The sequence below is a fragment of the Oncorhynchus clarkii genome, chromosome 26, assembly GCF_045791955.1.
Source record: "Oncorhynchus clarkii lewisi isolate Uvic-CL-2024 chromosome 26, UVic_Ocla_1.0, whole genome shotgun sequence".
Lineage (NCBI taxonomy): Eukaryota > Metazoa > Chordata > Actinopteri > Salmoniformes > Salmonidae > Oncorhynchus > Oncorhynchus clarkii.
In genome coordinates, this window is record NC_092172.1 from 35,791,354 (window position 1) to 35,810,904 (window position 19,551).

General features: G+C 48.6%; 1 protein-coding gene across 5 annotated transcripts in view; it reads left to right on the plus strand.

Moving 5' to 3' along the window:
* Positions 1-19,551, plus strand: part of LOC139384453 (G patch domain-containing protein 1-like) — a 70,817-nt gene that overhangs the window by 41,147 nt on the left and 10,119 nt on the right. For 4 of the 5 annotated variants that reach the window (XM_071129220.1, XM_071129222.1, XM_071129221.1 and 1 more), the window contains exons 8-16: positions 3,552-3,702; positions 6,549-6,628; positions 7,407-7,614; positions 9,277-9,466; positions 13,637-13,800; positions 14,140-14,324; positions 15,455-15,582; positions 15,958-16,064; positions 19,200-19,381. In XM_071129220.1, coding sequence (XP_070985321.1) covers positions 3,552-3,702; positions 6,549-6,628; positions 7,407-7,614; positions 9,277-9,466; positions 13,637-13,800; positions 14,140-14,324; positions 15,455-15,582; positions 15,958-16,064; positions 19,200-19,381 — 1,395 coding nt within the window. The remainder of the gene's footprint in view (positions 1-3,551; positions 3,703-6,548; positions 6,629-7,406; positions 7,615-9,276; positions 9,467-13,636; positions 13,801-14,139; positions 14,325-15,454; positions 15,583-15,957; positions 16,065-19,199; positions 19,382-19,551) is intronic. The other variant, XM_071129224.1, reaches the window with a different exon arrangement.

Here is a 19,551-nt window from a genome sequence, read left to right on the forward strand (position 1 = left end):
CTCTAATAGTAGGGGAAACACTGTCTGACTGTTGTGTCAGCTCTAATAGTAGGGACAACACTGTCTGACTGTTGTGTCAGCTCTAATAGTAGGGACAACACTGTCTGACTGTTGTGTCAGCTCTAATAGTAGGGACAACACTGTCTGACTGTTGTGTCAGCTCTAATAGTAGGGGAAACACTGTCTGACTGTTGTGTCAGCTCTAATAGTAGGGGAAACACTGTCTGACTGTTGTGTCAGCTCTAATAGTAGGGACAACACTGTCTGACTGTTGTGTCAGCTCTAATAGTAGGGGAAACACTGTCTGACTGTTGTGTCAGCTCTAATAGTAGGGACAACACTGTCTGACTGTCAGCTCTAATAGTAGGGGAAACACTGTCTGACTGTCAGCTCTAATAGTGGGGACAACACTGTCTGACTGTTGTGTCAGCTCTAATAGTAGGGGAAACACTGTCTGACTGTTGTGTCAGCTCTAATAGTAGGGGAAACACTGTCTGACTGTTGTGTCAGCTCTAATAGTAGGGATAACACTGTCTGACTGTCATCTCTAATAGTAGGGACAACACTGTCTGACTGTTGTGTCAGCTCTAATAGTAGGGGAAACACTGTCTGACTGTTGTGTCAGCTCTAATAGTAGGGACAACACTGTCTGACTGTTGTGTCAGCTCTAATAGTAGGGGAAACACTGTCTGACTGTTGTGTCAGCTCTAATAGTAGGGGAAACACTGTCTGACTGTTGTGTCAGCTCTAATAGTAGGGATAACACTGTCTGACTGTCAGCTCTAATAGTAGGGACAACACTGTCTGACTGTTGTGTCAGCTCTAATAGTAGGGGAAACACTGTCTGACTGTTGTGTCAGCTCTAATAGTAGGGGAAACACTGTCTGACTGTTGTGTCAGCTCTAATAGTAGGGGAAACACTGTCTGACTGTTGTGTCAGCTCTAATAGTAGGGACAACACTGTCTGACTGTTGTGTCAGCTCTAATAGTAGGGACAACACTGTCTGACTGTTGTGTCAGCTCTAATAGTAGGGACAACACTGTCTGACTGTTGTGTCAGCTCTAATAGTAGGGGAAACACTGTCTGACTGTTGTGTCAGCTCTAATAGTAGGGACAACACTGTCTGACTGTTGTGTCAGCTCTAATAGTAGGGACAACACTGTCTGACTGTTGTGTCAGCTCTAATAGTAGGGACAACACTGTCTGACTGTTGTGTCAGCTCTAATAGTAGGGGAAACACTGTCTGACTGTTGTGTCAGCTCTAATAGTAGGGGAAACACTGTCTGACTGTTGTGTCAGCTCTAATAGTAGGGACAACACTGTCTGACTGTTGTGTCAGCTCTAATAGTAGGGGAAACACTGTCTGACTGTTGTGTCAGCTCTAATAGTAGGGACAACACTGTCTGACTGTCAGCTCTAATAGTAGGGGAAACACTGTCTGACTGTCAGCTCTAATAGTGGGGACAACATTGTCTGACTGTTGTGTCAGCTCTAATAGTAGGGACAACACTGTCTGACTGTTGTGTCAGCTCTAATAGTAGGGACAACACTGTCTGACTGTCAGCTCTAATAGTGGGGACAACACTGTCTGACTGTCAGCTCTAATAGTGGGGACAACACTGTCTGACTGTTGTGTCAGCTCTAATAGTAGGGACAACACTGTCTGACTGTTGTGTCAGCTCTAATAGTAGGGACAACACTGTCTGACTGTTGTGTCAGCTCTAATAGTAGGGACAACACTGTCTGACTGTCAGCTCTAATAGTGGGGACAACACTGTCTGACTGTTGTGTCAGCTCTAATAGTAGGGACAACACTGTCTGACTGTTGTGTCAGCTCTAATAGTAGGGAAACACTGTCTGACTGTTGTGTCAGCTCTAATAGTAGGGGAAACACTGTCTGACTGTTGTGTCAGCTCTAATAGTAGGGGAAACACTGTCTGACTGTTGTGTCAGCTCTAATAGTAGGGACAACACTGTCTGACTGTCAGCTCTAATAGTAGGGGAAACACTGTCTGACTGTCAGCTCTAATAGTGGGGACAACACTGTCTGACTGTTGTGTCAGCTCTAATAGTAGGGACAACACTGTCTGACTGTTGTGTCAGCTCTAATAGTAGGGACAACACTGTCTGACTGTCAGCTCTAATAGTGGGGACAACACTGTCTGACTGTCAGCTCTAATAGTGGGGACAACACTGTCTGACTGTTGTGTCAGCTCTAATAGTAGGGACAACACTGTCTGACTGTTGTGTCAGCTCTAATAGTAGGGACAACACTGTCTGACTGTCAGCTCTAATAGTGGGGACAACACTGTCTGACTGTCAGCTCTAATAGTGGGGACAACACTGTCTGACTGTTGTGTCAGCTCTAATAGTAGGGACAACACTGTCTGACTGTTGTGTCAGCTCTAATAGTAGGGAAACACTGTCTGACTGTTGTGTCAGCTCTAATAGTAGGGGAAACACTGTCTGACTGTTGTGTCAGCTCTAATAGTAGGGGAAACACTCTGACTGTCAGCTCTAATAGTGGGGACAACACTGTCTGACTGTTGTGTCAGCTCTAATAGTAGGGACAACACTGTCTGACTGTTGTGTCAGCTCTAATAGTAGGGAAACACTGTCTGACTGTTGTGTCAGCTCTAATAGTAGGGGAAACACTGTCTGACTGTTGTGTCAGCTCTAATAGTAGGGGAAACACTCTGACTGTCAGCTCTAATAGTGGGGACAACACTGTCTGACTGTTGTGTCAGCTCTAATAGTAGGGGAAACACTGTCTGACTGTTGTGTCAGCTCTAATAGTAGGGACAACACTGTCTGACTGTTGTGTCAGCTCTAATAGTAGGGGAAACACTGTCTGACTGTTGTCAGCTCTAATAGTAGGGACAACACTGTCTGACTGTTGTGTCAGCTCTAATAGTAGGGACAACACTGTCTGACTGTTGTGTCAGCTCTAATAGTAGGGGAAACACTGTCTGACTGTTGTGTCAGCTCTAATAGTAGGGGAAACACTGTCTGACTGTTGTGTCAGCTCTAATAGTAGGGACAACACTGTCTGACTGTTGTGTCAGCTCTAATAGTAGGGACAACACTGTCTGACTGTTGTGTCAGCTCTAATAGTAGGGACAACACTGTCTGACTGTTGTGTCAGCTCTAATAGTAGGGACAACACTGTCTGACTGTTGTGTCAGCTCTAATAGTAGGGGAAACACTGTCTGACTGTCAGCTCTAATAGTAGGGGAAACACTGTCTGACTGTCAGCTCTAATAGTAGGGACAACACTGTCTGACTGTTGTGTCAGCTCTAATAGTAGGGGAAACACTGTCTGACTGTTGTGTCAGCTCTAATAGTAGGGGAAACACTGTCTGACTGTTGTGTCAGCTCTAATAGTAGGGACAACACTGTCTGACTGTCAGCTCTAATAGTAGGGACAACACTGTCTGACTGTTGTCATCTCTCTGTATTGTTTGGTTGTTACTAGTCAGGTGCTCTGGGATACCTAGCCTGTGCTTGACCCTTGACCCTTTACCCTTTGACCCCCCCCCCCCCCCTCCAGGGGTTTGGTGTGGGTGCGATGGAGGACGATGACGAGGACATCTACCACAGAGACATCATGTCTAACTACGACACGGTGCTGGGAGGGGAGGAGCCTGGCGACGGACTGTACGGATGGACCGCCCCCCAGCAGTACAACAGGAAGAAGAAAGGTGAGGTCCACTGAGATGACAGGAGATGGAAGACTCTGGGACAGTTTCCCAGACACAGATTAAGCCTAGTCCTGAACTAAAAATATATGTTTGTCCTGAATCTCTGGTGGAACAGGCCCTGCCAGTTGTGTTTGTCCTGAATCTCTGGGGAACAGGCCCTACCAGTTGTTTGTCCTGAATCTCTGGGGAACAGGCCCTACCAGTTGTTTGTCCTGAATCTCTGGGGAACAGGCCCTGCCAGTTGTGTTTGTCCTGAATCTCTGGGGAACAGGCCCTACCAGTTGTGTTTGTCCTGAATCTCTGGGGAACAGGCCCTACCAGTTGTCCTGAATCTCTATGGAACAGGCCGTACCAGTTGTGTTTGTCCTGAATCTCTGGGGAACAGGCCGTACCAGTTGTGTTTGTCCTGAATCTCTGGGGAACAGGCCCTACCAGTTGTGTTTGTCCTGAATCTCTAGGGAACAGGCCCTACCAGTTGTTTGTCCTGAATCTCTGGGGAACAGGCCCTACCAGTTGTTTGTCCTGAATCTCTGGGGAACAGGCCCTACCAGTTGTTTGTCCTGAATCTCTGGGGAACAGGCCCTGCCAGTTGTGTTTGTCCTGAATCTCTGGGGAACAGGCCCTGCCAGTTGTGTTTGTCCTGAATCTCCGGAGAACAGGCCCTGCCAGTTGTCCTGAATCTCTGGGGAACAGGCCCTACCAGTTGTGTTTGTCCTGAATCTCTGGGGAACAGGCCCTACCAGTTGTCCTGAATCTCTTGGGAACAGGCTCTACCAGTTGTGTTTGTCCTGAATCTCTAGGGAACAGGCCCTACCAGTTGTCCTGAATCTCTGGGGAACAGGCCCTGCCAGTTGTGTTTGTCCTGAATCTCTGGGGAACAGGCCCTACCAGTTGTCCTGAATCTCTGGGGAACAGGTCCTACCAGTTGTCCTGAATCTCTGGGGAACAGGCCCTACCAGTTGTCCTGAATCTCTGGGGAACAGGTCCTACCAGTTGTGTTTGTCCTGAATCTCTGGGGAACAGGCCCTACCAGTTGTGTTTGTCCTGAATCTCTGGGGAACAGGCCCTACCAGTTGTCCTGAATCGCTGGGGAACAGGCCCTTCCAGTTGTTTGTCCTGAATCTCTGGGGAACAGGCCCTTCCAGTTGTTTGTCCTGAATCTCTGGGGAACAGGCCCTACCAGTTGTTTGTCCTGAATCTCTGGGGAACAGGCCCTACCAGTTGTTTGTCCTGAATCTCTGGGTAACAGGCCCTGACGTTGTTTGTCCTGAATCTCTGGGGAACAGGCCCTACCAGTTATTTGTCCTGAATCTCTGGGGAACAGGCCCTACCAGTTGTGTTTGTCCTGAATCTCTGGGGAACAGGCCCTACCAGTTGTGTTTGTCCTGAATCTCTGGGGAACAGGCCCTACCAGTTGTCCTGAATCTCTGGGGAACAGGCCCTACCAGTTGTCCTGAATCTCTGGGGAACAGGTTCTACCAGTTGTGTTTGTCCTGAATCTCTGGGGAACAGGCCCTACCAGTTGTGTTTGTCCTGAATCTCTGGGGAACAGGCCCTACCAGTTGTCCTGAATCTCTGGGGAACAGGCCCTACCAGTTGTCCTGAATCTCTGGGGAACAGGCCCTACCAGTTGTCCTGAATCTCTGGGGAACAGGTCCTACCAGTTGTGTTTGTCCTGAATCTCTGGGGAACAGGCCCTACCAGTTGTGTTTGTCCTGAATCCCTGGGGAACAGGCCCTGATGGTTGTTTGTCCTGAATCTCTGGTGAACAGGCCCTGACGGTTGTTTGTCCTGAATCTCTGGGGAACAGGCCCTACCAGTTGTCCTGAATCTCTGGGGAACAGGCCCTATCAGTTGTGTTTGTCCTGAATCTCTGGGGAACAGGCCCTACCAGTTGTCCTGAATCTCTGGGGAACAGGCCCTACCAGTTGTCCTGAATCTCTGGGGAACAGGCCCTACCAGTTGTCCTGAATCTCTGGGGAACAGGCCCTACCAGTTGTCCTGAATCTCTGGGGAACAGGTCCTACCAGTTGTGTTTGTCCTGAATCTCTGGGGAACAGGCCCTACCAGTTGTGTTTGTCCTGAATCCCTGGGGAACAGGCCCTACCAGTTGTCCTGAATCCCTGGGGAACAGGCCCTGGTGGTTGTTTGTCCTGAATCTCTGGTGAACAGGCCCTGACGGTTGTTTGTCCTGAATCTCTGGGGAACAGGCCCTACCAGTTGTCCTGAATCTCTGGGGAACAGGCCCTATCAGTTGTGTTTGTCCTGAATCTCTGGGGAACAGGCCCTACCAGTTGTCCTGAATCTCTGGGGAACAGGCCCTGCCAGTTGTGTTTGTCCTGAATCTCTGGGGAACAGGCCCTACCAGTTGTTTGTCCTGAATCTCTGGGGAACAGGCCCTACCTGTTGTGTTTGTCCTGAATCTCTGGGGAACAGGCCCTACCAGTTATCCTGAATCTCTGGGGAACAGGCCCTACCAGTTGTGTTTGTCCTGAATCTCTGGGGAACAGGCCGTACCAGTTGTGTTTGTCCTGAATCTCTGGGGAACAGGCCCTGTCAGTTGTTTGTCCTGAATCCCTGAGGAACAGGCCCTACCAGTTGTGTTTGTCCTGAATCTCTGGGGAACAGGCCCTACCAGTTGTGTTTGTCCTGAATCCCTGGGGAACAGGCCCTACCAGTTGTGTTTGTCCTGCACTATGGAAAGTTATGGTTCATACACTTGTTTAGGGTTTATGTGTCAGGACTCTCTCTGTCTCTCTCTGTGCCTGTCCATGAACATAATGTCGATCACATCAATGAGGATCACTGCATATTGTTCTCTAATGCTGTTTTCTCTTCGTCTTCAGACCACAGTAAAGACGCTGCTTATCTGGGTAAAATCCTAGAAGGATTCACCCTGGCCTCCGATAAGCTGGAGACCAAAACAGTAGGTGCTCTCTTAACCTAGTTTCTAAATAAATCTCTCTTCAATTACCTCCGAATTATATCACCTCCATCCCCTGGCCTCTTTCTCTCGCTCTCTCTCCCGCTCTCTCTCTACCTCTCTCTCTCTCTCCTCTCTCTCTCTACCTCTCTCTTTCTTTCTCCTCTCTCTCTCTCCCTCTCTCTCTCCCTCTCTCTCTGTCTCTCTCTCTACCTCTCTACCTCTCTCTCTCCCTCTCTCTACCTCTCTCCCTCCCTCTCTCTCCCTCTCTCTCCCTCCCTCTCTCCCTCTCCCTCCCTCTCTCTCTCTACCTCTCTCCCTCCCTCTCTCTCCCTCTCTCTCCCTCCCTCTCCCTCCCTCTCCCTCCCTCTCTCTCCCTCTCTCTCTCTCTCTCTCTCTCCACCCCTCTCCCTCTCCACCTCTCTCTCTACCTCTCTCCCCCTCTGTCTCTCTCTCTACCTCTCTACCTCTCTCTCTCTCTCTCTCTCTCTCTCCACCCCTCTCCCTCTCCACCTCTCTCTCTACCTCTCTCCCCCTCTGTCTCTCTCTCTACCTCTCTCCCCCTCTGTCTCTCTCTCTACCTCTCTACCTCTCTACCTCTCTCTCTCTACCTCTCTCTCTACCTCTCTCTCTACCTCTCTCTCTACCTCTCTCTCTACCTCTCTCTCTACCTCTCTCTCTCACTCTCTCTCTCTCTACCTCTCTCTCTACCTCTCTCTCTACCTCTCTCTCTACCTCTCTCTCTACCTCTCTCTCTCTCTCTCCCCCTCTCTCTCCTCAGATCTTCCCTCCTCCCAACCTGCCCAGAGACTTTAGGCCGGTCCACTACTTCCGTCCAGTGGTGGACCTGTCCAGCGTCAGCCCCATGGTAGCCCAGGCCCTGCAGACGTCTCGAGGACACATGGCCCAGGAAGAGCCCTCTAAGGGGGGTCGTCACCAGCTGGACTCTGCCCAGAGGAGGGAGCTGCTGGGGGAGGCTACACTGCAAGGTGCAGACTGTTCTCTGTATTCTTCTGAAACCTGTTGACACAACAAGAATGTTTTAGTCCTGACTACTCACCCCGGTCTCCTCCCTGCCCTGTCTCCTCCCTGCCCTGTCTCCACTCTGTTCTGCTTTTATTATAGATAGTCCTGACTACTCACCCCGGTCTCCTCCCTGCCCTGTCTCCTCCCTGCCCTGTCTCCACTGTTCTGCTTTTATTATAGATAGTCCTGACTACTCACCCCAGTCTCCTCCCTGCCCGGTCTCCTCCCTGCCCTGTCTCCACTCTGTTCTGCTTTTATTATAGATAGTCCTGACTACTCACCCCAGTCTCCTCCCTGCCCTGTCTCCTCCCTGCCCTGTCTCCACTCTGTTCTGCTTTTATTATAGATAGTCCTGACTACTCACCCCAGTCTTCTCCCTGCCCGGTCTCCTCCCTGCCCTGTCTCCTCTCTGTTCTGCTTTTATTATAGATAGTCCTGACTACTCACCCCTGTCTCCTCCCTGCCCTGTCTCCTCCCTGCCCTGTCTCCTCCCTGCCCTGTCTCCTCCCTGCCCTGTCCTCCTCCCTCCCCTGTCCTCCTCCCTGCCCTGTCCTCCTCCCTGCCCTGTCCTCCTCCCTGGCCCGTCTCCTCCCTGGCCCGTCTCCTCCCTGGCCCGTCTCCTCCCTGGCCCGTCTCCTCCCTGGCCCGTCTCCTCCCTGGCCCGTCTCCTCCCTGCCCCGTCTCCTCCCTGCCCTGCTTTTATTATAGATAGTCCTGACTACTCACCCCGGTCTCCTCCCTGCCCTGTCTCCTCCCTACCCTGTCTCCACTCTGTTCTGCTTTTATTATAGATAGTCCTGACTACTCACCCCTGTCTCCTCCCTGCCCTGTCTCCTCCCTGCCCTGTCTCCACTCTGTTCTGCTTTTATTATAGATAGTCCTGACTACTCACCCCTGTCTCCTCCCTGCCCTGTCTCCTCCCTGCCCTGTCTCCACTCTGTTCTGCTTTTATTATAGATAGTCCTGACTACTCACCCCTGTCTCCTCCCTGCCCTGTCTCCTCCCTGCCCTGTCTCCACTCTGTTCTGCTTTAATTATAGATAGTCCTGACTACTCACCCCTGTCTCCTCCCTGCCCGGTCTCCTCCCTGCCCGGTCTCCTCCCTGCCCTGTCTCCACTCTGTTCTGCTTTTATTATAGATAGTCCTGACTACTCACCCCAGTCTTCTCCCTGCCCGGTCTCCTCCCTGCCCTGTCTCCTCCCTGCCCTGTCTCCACCCTGTTCTGCTTTTATTATAGATAGTCCTGACTACTCACCCCAGTCTCCTCCCTGCCCTGTCTCCTCCCTGCCCTGTCTCCTCCCTGCCCGGTCTCCTCCCTGCCCGGTCTCCTCCCTGCCCGGTCTCCTCCCTGCCCGGTTCTCCTCCCTGCCCTGTCTCCTCCCTGCCCGGTCTCCTCCCTGTCCTCCTCCAGTATTTGAACATTTAAGACGTGCCTGGATTTGAAAGTTGGAGTCAATGATATTTAGGAGTATCTCCTCTGTATCAATGGTGATGTTTTTTTTGTCTCTAAAACCATTTTTTTGCCCTGTCCTCCTCCCTGCCCTGTCCTCCTCCCTCCCCTGTCCTCCTCCCTGCCCTGTCCTCCTCCTTGCCCTGTCCTCCTCCCCTGTCCTCCTCCCTCCAGGCCCCAGCTCTGTGTTTGACCTGCTGAAGGTTGAGGACAGAGAGAGACTCTCCGGCCTACGGAGGCCCTCCTCAGATACCAGCTCAGGCCCCAGACAGCCCACCCCTGGGGAGGCCAGAGCAGCCGTTGTGGCTGCAGGGGTAGCGGCTGCAGCAGCCAGAGCCTCCGCCCAGAAGGCCCTGTCTAGCAGGTACACCTATATCTGTCTGTCTGACCGTGTCTGAACTATCCTGGGATATGTGTTGTGTTGTAGTCCAGTGTTCTAGATCTTGTATTGTCGTCCATTGTTCTAGATCTTGTATTGTCGTCCATTGTTCTAGATCTTGTATTGTCGTCCATTGTTCTAGATCTTGTATTGTCGTCCAGTGTTCTAGATCTTGTATTGTCGTCCAGTGTTCTAGATCTTGTATTGTCGTCCAGTGTTCTAGATCTTGTAATGTATTGTAGTCCGGTGTTCTAGATCTTGTAATGTATTGTAGTCCGGTGTTCTAGATCTTGTATTGTTGTCCAGTGTTCTAGATCTTGTATTGTCGTCCAGTGTTCTAGATTTTGTAATGTATTGTAGTCCGGTGTTCTAGATCATGTAATGTATTGTAGTCCGGTGTTCTAGATCTTGTAATGTCGTCCAGTGTTCTAGATTTTGTAATGTATTGTAGTCCAGTGTTCTAGATCTTGTAATGTATTGTAGTCCAGTGTTCTAGATCTTGTATTGTCGTCCAGTGTTCTAGATCTTGTAATGTATTGTAGTCCGGTGTTCTAGATCATGTAATGTATTGTAGTCCGGTGTTCTAGATCTTGTATTGTTGTCCAGTGTTCTAGATTTTGTAATAAATTGTAGTCCGGTGTTCTATATCTTGTATTGTAGTCCAGTGTTCTAGATCTTGTATTGTCGTCCAGTGTTCTAGATCATGTAATGTATTGTAGTCCGGTGTTCTAGATCTTGTAATGTATTGTAGTCCGGTGTTCTAGATCTTGTATTGTTGTCCAGTGTTCTAGATTTTGTAATAAATTGTAGTCCAGTGTTCTAGATCTTGTAATGTATTGTAGTCTAGTGTTCTAGATCTTGTAATGTGTTTTAGTCTAGTGTTCTAGATCTTGTAATGTAGTCCAGTGTTCTAGATCTTGTAATGTATTGTAGTCTAGTGTTCTAGATCTTGTAATGTGTTTTAGTCCAGTGTTCTAGATCTTGTAATGTGTTGTAGTCTAGTGTTCTAGATCTTGTAATGTGTTGTAGTCTAGTGTTCTAGATCTTGTATTGTCGTCCATTGTTCTAGATCTTGTATTGTCGTCCAGTGTTCTAGATCTTGTATTGTCGTCCAGTGTTCTAGATCTTGTATTGTCGTCCAGTGTTCTAGATCTTGTAATGTATTGTAGTCCGGTGTTCTAGATCTTGTAATGTATTGTAGTCCGGTGTTCTAGATCTTGTATTGTTGTCCAGTGTTCTAGATCTTGTATTGTCGTCCAGTGTTCTAGATTTTGTAATGTATTGTAGTCCGGTGTTCTAGATCATGTAATGTATTGTAGTCCGGTGTTCTAGATCTTGTAATGTCGTCCAGTGTTCTAGATTTTGTAATGTATTGTAGTCCAGTGTTCTAGATCTTGTAATGTATTGTAGTCCAGTGTTCTAGATCTTGTATTGTCGTCCAGTGTTCTAGATCTTGTAATGTATTGTAGTCCGGTGTTCTAGATCATGTAATGTATTGTAGTCCGGTGTTCTAGATCTTGTATTGTTGTCCAGTGTTCTAGATTTTGTAATAAATTGTAGTCCAGTGTTCTAGATCTTGTAATGTATTGTAGTCTAGTGTTCTAGATCTTGTAATGTGTTTTAGTCTAGTGTTCTAGATCTTGTAATGTAGTCCAGTGTTCTAGATCTTGTAATGTAGTCCAGTGTTCTAGATCTTGTAATGTGTTGTAGTCTAGTGTTCTAGATCTTGTAATGTGTTGTAGTCTAGTGTTCTAGATCATGTATTGTAGTCTGCTGTTCAGTGTCTTGTGTTGTAGTCTAGTGTTCTAGATCATGTATTGTAGTCTGCTGTTCAGTGTCTTGTGTTGTAGTCTGCTGTTCAGTGTCTTGTGTTGTAGTCTGCTGTTCAGTGTCTTGTGTTGTAGTCTGCTGTTCAGTGTCTTGTGTTGTAGTCTAGTGTTCTAGATCTTGTATTGTAGTCTGCTGTTCAGTGTCTTGTAGTCTGCTGTTCAGTGTCTTGTAGTCTGCTGTTCAGTGTCTTGTGTTGTAGTCTGCTGTTCAGTGTCATGTATTGTAGTCTGCTGTTCAGTGTCTTGTGTTGTAGTCTGCTGTTCAGTGTCTTGTATTGTAGTCTGCTGTTCAGTGTCTTGTGTTGTAGTCTGCTGTTCAGTGTCTTGTGTTGTAGTCTGCTGTTCAGTGTCTTGTGTTGTAGTCTGCTGTTCAGTGTCTTGTGTTGTAGTCTGCTGTTCAGTGTCTTGTATTGTAGTCTAGTGTTCTAGATCTTGTAATGTGTTGTAGTCTAGTGTTCTAGATCTTGTAATGTGTTGTAGTCTAGTGTTCTAGATCTTGTAATGTGTTGTAGTCTAGTGTTCTAGATCTTGTAATGTGTTGTAGTCTAGTGTTCTAGATCATGTATTGTAGTCTGCTGTTCAGTGTCTTGTGTTGTAGTCTGCTGTTCAGTGTCTTGTGTTGTAGTCTGCTGTTCAGTGTCATGTATTGTAGTCTGCTGTTCAGTGTCATGTATTGTAGTCTGCTGTTCAGTGTCTTGTTTTGTAGTCTGCTGTTCAGTGTCTTGTGTTGTAGTCTGCTGTTCAGTGTCTTGTGTTGTAGTCTAGTGTTCTAGATCTTGTATTGTAGTCTGCTGTTCTAGATCTTGTGTTGTAGTCTGCTGTTCAGTGTCTTGTGTTGTAGTCTAGTGTTCTAGATCTTGTGTTGTAGTCTGCTGTTCTAGATCTTGTGTTGTAGTCTGCTGTTCAGTGTCTTGTAATGTAGTCTGCTGTTCAGTGTCTTGTGTTGTAGTCTGCTGTTCAGTGTCTTGTGTTGTAGTCTAGTGTTCTAGATCTTGTATTGTAGTCTGCTGTTCTAGATCTTGTGTTGTAGTCTGCTGTTCAGTGTCTTGTGTTGTAGTCTAGTGTTCTAGATCTTGTATTGTAGTCTGCTGTTCTAGATCTTGTGTTGTAGTCTGCTGTTCAGTGTCTTGTGTTGTAGTCTAGTGTTCTAGATCTTGTATTGTAGTCTGCTGTTCTAGATCTTGTGTTGTAGTCTGCTGTTCAGTGTCTTGTGTTGTAGTCTAGTGTTCTAGATCTTGTATTGTAGTCTGCTGTTCTAGATCTTGTGTTGTAGTCTGCTGTTCAGTGTCTTGTGTTGTAGTCTAGTGTTCTAGATCTTGTATTGTAGTCTAGTGTTCTAGATCTTGTATTGTAGTCTGCTGTTCAGTGTCTTGTAGTCTGCTGTTCAGTGTCTTGTCTTGTAGTCTGCTGTTCAGTGTCATGTATTGTAGTCTGCTGTTCAGTGTCTTGTCTTGTAGTCTGCTGTTCAGTGTCTTGTGTTGTAGTCTGCTGTTCAGTGTCTTGTGTTGTAGTCTGCTGTTCAGTGTCTTGTGTTGTAGTCTAGTGTTCAGTGTCTTGTATTGTAGTCTGCTGTTCAGTGTCTTGTGTTGTAGTCTGCTGTTCAGTGTCTTGTATTATAGTCTGCTGTTCAGTGTCTTGTGTTGTAGTCTGCTGTTCAGTGTCTTGTGTTGTAGTCTGCTGTTCAGTGTCTTGTGTTGTAGTCTGCTGTTCAGTGTCTTGTGTTGTAGTCTGCTGTTCAGTGTCTTGTGTTGTAGTCTGCTGTTCAGTGTCTTGTGTTGTAGTCTGCTGTTCAGTGTCATGTGTTGTAGTCTGCTGTTCAGTGTCATGTGTTGTAGTCTGCTGTTCAGTGTCTTGTGTTGTAGTCTAGTGTTCTAGATCTTGTATTGTAGTCTGCTGTTCAGTGTCTTGTGTTGTAGTCTGCTGTTCAGTGTCTTGTATTGTAGTCTGCTGTTCAGTGTCTTGTGTTGTAGTCTGCTGTTCAGTGTCTTGTGTTGTAGTCTGCTGTTCAGTGTCTTGTATTGTAGTCTGCTGTTCAGTGTCTTGTGTTGTAGTCTGCTGTCCAGTGTCTTGTGTTGTAGTCTGCTGTTCAGTGTCTTGTGTTGTAGTCTGCTGTTCAGTGTCTTGTGTTGTAGTCTGCTGTTCAGTGTCTTGTAGTCTGCTGTTCAGTGTCTTGTGTTGTAGTCTGCTGTTCAGTGTCTTGTGTTGTAGTCTGCTGTTCAGTGTCTTGTGTTGTAGTCTGCTGTTCAGTGTCTTGTGTTGTAGTCTGCTGTTCAGTGTCTTGTATTATAAACTGTCAGATCACCGAGTCTCTGTTGAATCCATCCAGGTTTGCCCCCCACGCAGAGCAGCAGCAGCAGGAAGCTCTGAGTGTGTGGAGCGGCCCTACGGCGCAGGCCCAGACGGGACAGACATTCAAACCCTTTGAGAGGACCCCTCATAAACAGGCCCGATACGACCTCTACATAGACCAGCTCAAACAGGGAGACCGAGGTACGGAGGCTGCATGGTGTCAAACCCATTTCAATGGACTTTTATTCTATGAAATGGACAGGCTCTTAGAGGTACGGAGAACTGGTTTGGCTGCCATTTTAACAAAGACAAAGGGCTTGACAATGTCAATCTGGTATTGTAATGTTATCGTGGTCTATTAAGACAATAAAACCACTTTTCACGGTGAACACAGACACGTTGAGAGCCTCTTTAAAATGTTCTGCAAGAATCAGCCCATGTTCTGCTTTTAGGAGATTCCTCTCCCAACGTACATTATTCACTAAGATTCCCATGATGGTTTCATCCTCACATCTAAACCGTCTCCTCAACTCTGTCCAGATGCCCTGGAGTTGAGCTTGGACCCCACCATGACAGAGTGGGAGAGAGGGAGAGAGAGGGATGAGTTTGTCCGTGCTGCTCTCCTCTACAAGCCCAGCAGCTCCTCTCTGTCTTGTCGCTTCACCAGAGGGAAACAGGATGACGGTGTGGAGGCAGACACTGTGGAGGTGACACGAGATCAGGAGGTAGGCAGCTTGTTGAAGGATTGTGGGTAATCAATACTGAGGGGAGATCAGGAGGTAGGCAGCTCTCCACAGTGTCACCATCATGTTGAAGGATTGTGGGTAATCAATACTGAGGGGAGATCAGGAGGTAGGCAGCTCTCCACAGCTTCACCATACTGTTGAAGGATTGTGGGTAATCAATACAGGCTGGTAATCCAGGATTGGGTTACAGGCTGGGCATCCAGGATTGGGTTACAGCCTGAGCATCCAGGATTGGGTTACAGGCTGGGCATCCAGGATTGGGTTACAGGCTGGGCATCCAGGATTGGGTTACAGGCAGGGCATCCAGGATTGGGTTACAGGCTGGGCATCCAGGATTGGGTTACAGGCTGGGCATCCAGGATTGGGTTACAGGCTGGGCATCCAGGATTGGGTTACAGGCTGGGCATCCAGGATTAGTTTACCGGCTGGGCATCCAGGATTGGGTTACAGGCTGAGCATCCAGGATTGGGTTACAGGCTGAGCATCCAGGATTGGGTTACAGGCTGAGCATCCAGGATTGGGTAACAGGCTGAGCATCCAGGATTGGGTTACAGGCTGAGCATCCAGGATTGGGTTACAGGCTGGGCATCCAGGATTGGGTAACAGGCTGAGCATCCAGGATTGGGTTACAGGCTGAGCATCCAGGATTGGGTTACAGGCTGAGCATCCAGGATTGGGTTACAGGCTGAGCATCCAGGATTGGGTTACAGGCTGGGCATCCTGGTTACAGGCTGAGCATCCAGGATTGGGTTACAGGCTGGGCATCCAGGATTGGGTTACAGGCTGGGCATCCAGGATTGGGTTACAGGCTGAGCATCCAGGATTGGGTTACAGGCTGAGCATCCAGGATTGGGTTACAGGCTGGGCATCCAGGATTGGGTTACAGGCTGGGCATCCAGGATTGGGTTACAGGCTGGGCATCCAGGATTGGGTTACAGGCTGGGCATCCAGGATTGGGTTACAGGCTGGGCATCCAGGATTGGGTTACAGGCTGGGCATCCAGGATTGGGTTACAGGCTGGGCATCCAGGATTGGGTTACAGGCTGAGCATCCAGGATTGGGTGTGAGGCTCAGTGGGTTGATCCTCTGTTCTGCCTGTTTGTCTTCAGAATGATGTGGATGACAAGCAGGCAGCCGTGAAGATGAAGATGTTTGGAAAACTGACCAGAGACACGTTTGAATGGCACCCTGACAATCTGCTCTGCAAGAGGTTCAACATACCTGACCCCTATCCTGGGTACGACACACACACACACACACACACTTGACCACCACGGAATGAATGGTACTATGAATACTAAAACTCAATGGTTACTGCTGGTGTCGTTGCATTGGGCTCTAACTGTTGTTGTCTGTCCAGGTCAGGGTTTGTCAGATATAACTGTTGTTGTTGTCTATCCAGGTCAGGGTTTGTCAGATCTAACTGTTGTTGTTGTCTATCCAGGTCTGGGGTTGTCAGATCTAACTGTTGTTTTCTTTCCAGGTCAGGGTTTGTCAGATCTAACTATTGTTGCTGTTGTTTTCTTTCCAGGTCAGGGTTTGTCAGATCTAACTGTTGTTGTTGTCTATCCAGGTCTGGGGTTGTCAGATCTAACTGTTGTTTTCTTTCCAGGTCAGGGTTTGTGGGAATGCCCAAAGTGAAGAGAGACAAGTTCTCTGTGTTTAACTTCCTGACTGTATCAGAGAGTCCAACAGCTAGTGCTTCCCCCGCTCCACAAGGTAACAAACAATCAGTTCCACTTTATCCAGACACTTAATCTACAGTGTTATGGGGAGAATATCAGAGTCTCTACCAACCCAGTTCATTTAATCTACAGTGTTATGGGGAGAATATCAGAGCCTCTACCAACCCAGTTCATTTAATCTACAGTGGTATGGGGAGAATATCAGAGTCTCTACCAACCCAGTTCATTTAATCTACAGTGTTATGGGGAGAATATCAGAGTCTCTACCAACCCAGTTCATTTAATCTACAGTGTTATGGGGAGAATATCAGAGCCTCTACCAACCCAGTTCATTTAATCTACAGTGTTATGGGGAGAATATCAGAGTCTCTACCAACCCAGTTCATTTAATCTACAGTGTTATGAGAATATCAGAGTCTCTACCAACCCAGTTCATTTAATCTACAGTGTTATGGGGAGAATATCAGAGTCTCTACCAACCCAGTTCATTTAATCTACAGTGTTATGAGAATATCAGAGTCTCTATCAACCCAGTTCATTTAATCTACAGTGTTATGGGGAGAATATCAGAGTCTCTACCAACCCAGTTCATTTAATCTACAGTGTTATGGAGAGAATATCAGAGACTCTATCAACCCAGTTCATTTAATCGTCTCTCTGTGTAAACCAGGCCCCTACGTCTCTCTGTGTAAACCTGGCCCCTACGTCTCTCTGTGTAAACCTGGCCCCTACGTCTCTCTGTGTAAACCTGGCCCCTACGTCTCTCTCTGTGTAAACCTGGCCCCTACGTCTCTCTCTGTGTAAACCTGGCCCCTACGTCTCTCTGTGTAAACCTGGCCCCTACGTCTCTCTCTGTGTAAACCTGGCCCCTACGTCTCTCTGTGTAAACCTGGCCCCTACGTCTCTCTCTGTGTAAACCTGGCCCCTACATCTCTCTGTGTAAACCTGGCCCCTACGTTTCTCTCTCTCTCTCTGTGTAAACCTGGCCCCTACGTCTCTCTCTCTCTCTGTGTATACCTGGCCCCTACGTCTCTCTCTCTCTGTGTAAACCTGGCCCCTACGTCTCTCTCTCTCTGTATAAACCTGGCCCCTACGTCTCTCTCTGTGTAAACCTGGCCCCTTACGTCTCTCTCTCTCTCTGTGTAAACCTGGCCCCTACGTCTCTCTCTCTCTGTGTAAACCTGGCCCCTACGTCTCTCTCTCTCTCTGTGTAAACCTGGCCCCTACGTCTCTCTGTGTAAACCTGGCCCCTACGTCTCTCTGTGTAAACCTGGCCCCTACGTCTCTCTGTGTAAACCTGGCCCCTACGTATCTCTGTGTAAACCTGGCCCCTACGTCTCTCTGTGTAAACCTGGCCCCTACGTCTCTCTCTCTCTCTCTGTGTAAACCTGGCCCTACGTCTCTCTGTGTAAACCTGGCCCCTACGTCTCTCTCTCTCTGTGTAAACCTGGACCCTACGTCTCTCTGTGTAAACGTGGCCCTACGTCTCTCTGTGTAAACCTGGCCCCTACGTCTCTCTGTGTAAACCTGCCCCTACGTCTCTCTCTCTCTGTGTAAACCTGGACCCTACGTCTCTCTGTGTAAACCTGGACCCTACGTCTCTCTGTGTAAACCTGGCCCTACGTCTCTCTGTGTAAACCTGGCCCCTACGTCTCTCTGTGTAAACCTGCCCCTACGTCTTTCTCTCTCTCCGTGTAAACCTGGACCCTACGTCTCTCTGTGTAAACCTGGACCCTACGTCTCTCTGTGTAAACCTGGACCCTACGTCTCTCTGTGTAAACCTGGCCCTACGTCTCTCTCTCTGTGTAAACCTGGCCCTACGTCTCTCTTTCTCTCTCTCTGTGTAAACCTGGCCCCTACGTCTCTCTCTCTCTCTGTGTAAACCTGGCCCCTACGTCTCTCTCTCTCTGTGTAAACCTGGCCCCTACGTCTCTCTCTCTCTGTATAAACCTGGCCCCTACGTCTCTCTCTGTGTAAACCTGGCCCCTTACGTCTCTCTCTCTCTCTGTGTAAACCTGGCCCCTACGTCTCTCTCTCTCTGTGTAAACCTGGCCCCTACGTCTCTCTCTCTCTCTCTGTGTAAACCTGGCCCCTACGTCTCTCTCTCTCTGTGTAAACCTGGCCCCTACGTCTCTCTGTGTAAACCTGGCCCCTACGTCTCTCTGTGTAAACCTGGCCCCTACATCTCTCTGTGTAAACCTGGCCCCTACGTCTCTCTGTGTAAACCTGGCCCCTACATCTCTCTGTGTAAACCTGGCCCCTACGTCTCTCTCTCTCTCTCTCTCTCTCTCTCTCTGTGTAAACCTGGCCCTACGTCTCTCTGTGTAAACCTGGCCCCTACGTCTCTCTGTGTAAACCTGCCCCTACGTCTCTCTCTCTCTCTGTGTAAACCTGGACCCTACGTCTCTCTGTGTAAACCTGGACCCTACGTCTCTCTGTGTAAACGTGGCCCTACGTCTCTCTGTGTAAACCTGGCCCCTACGTCTCTCTTTGTAAACCTGCCCCTACGTCTCTCTCTCTCTCTGTGTAAACCTGGACCCTACGTCTCTCTGTGTAAACCTGGACCCTACGTCTCTCTGTGTAAACCTGGCCCTACGTCTCTCTGTGTAAACCTGGCCCCTACGTCTCTCTGTGTAAACCTGCCCCTACGTCTTTCTCTCTCTCTGTGTAAACCTGGACCCTACGTCTCTCTGTGTAAACCTGGACCCTACGTCTCTCTGTGTAAACCTGGACCCTACGTCTCTCTGTGTAAACCTGGCCCTACGTCTCTCTCTCTGTGTAAACCTGGCCCCTACGTCTCTCTCTCTCTCTGTGTAAACCTGGCCCTACGTCTCTGTGTAAACCTGGCCCCTACGTCTCTCTGTGTAAACCTGGCCCTACGTCTCTCTCTCTCTCTCTCTCTCTGTGTAAACCTGGCCCCTACGTCTCTCTGTGTAAACCTGGCCCCTACGTCACCATCTCTCTCTGTGTAAACCAAGCCCCTACGTCTCTCTCTCTCTGTGTAAACCTGGCCCCTACGTGTCTCTCTCTCTGTGTAAACCTGGCCCTACGTCTCTCTGTGTAAACCTGGCCCTACGTATCTCTCTCTCTTTCTCTGTGTAAACCTGACCCCTACGTCTCTTGTTCTGTGTGTAAACCTGGCCCTGCGTCTCCATCCCTCTCTGTGTAGGTGTAAAGCCCTCTGAGCCAGGGAAGAGGTCCAGGTGGGATGTGTCTGGCCAGGCTGGGGACAAGGAGAGGAAGGAGAAGGATCCGGTCAGTGAGTTCCTCAGTGTGGCTCGTATTGAAGCCTCTGGGTCAGGACCAGAAGCCTCTACTACTGATGGCCCTACAACGGATCCTACTGTAGAGGTACTGGTACCATCCTACTACATACACCACTGATCCTACTGTAGAGGTTCTGGTACCATCCTACTACATACACCACTGATCCTACTGTAGAGGTTCTGGTACCATCCTACTACATACATCACTGATCCTACTGTAGAGGTTCTGGTACCATCCTACTACATACACCACTG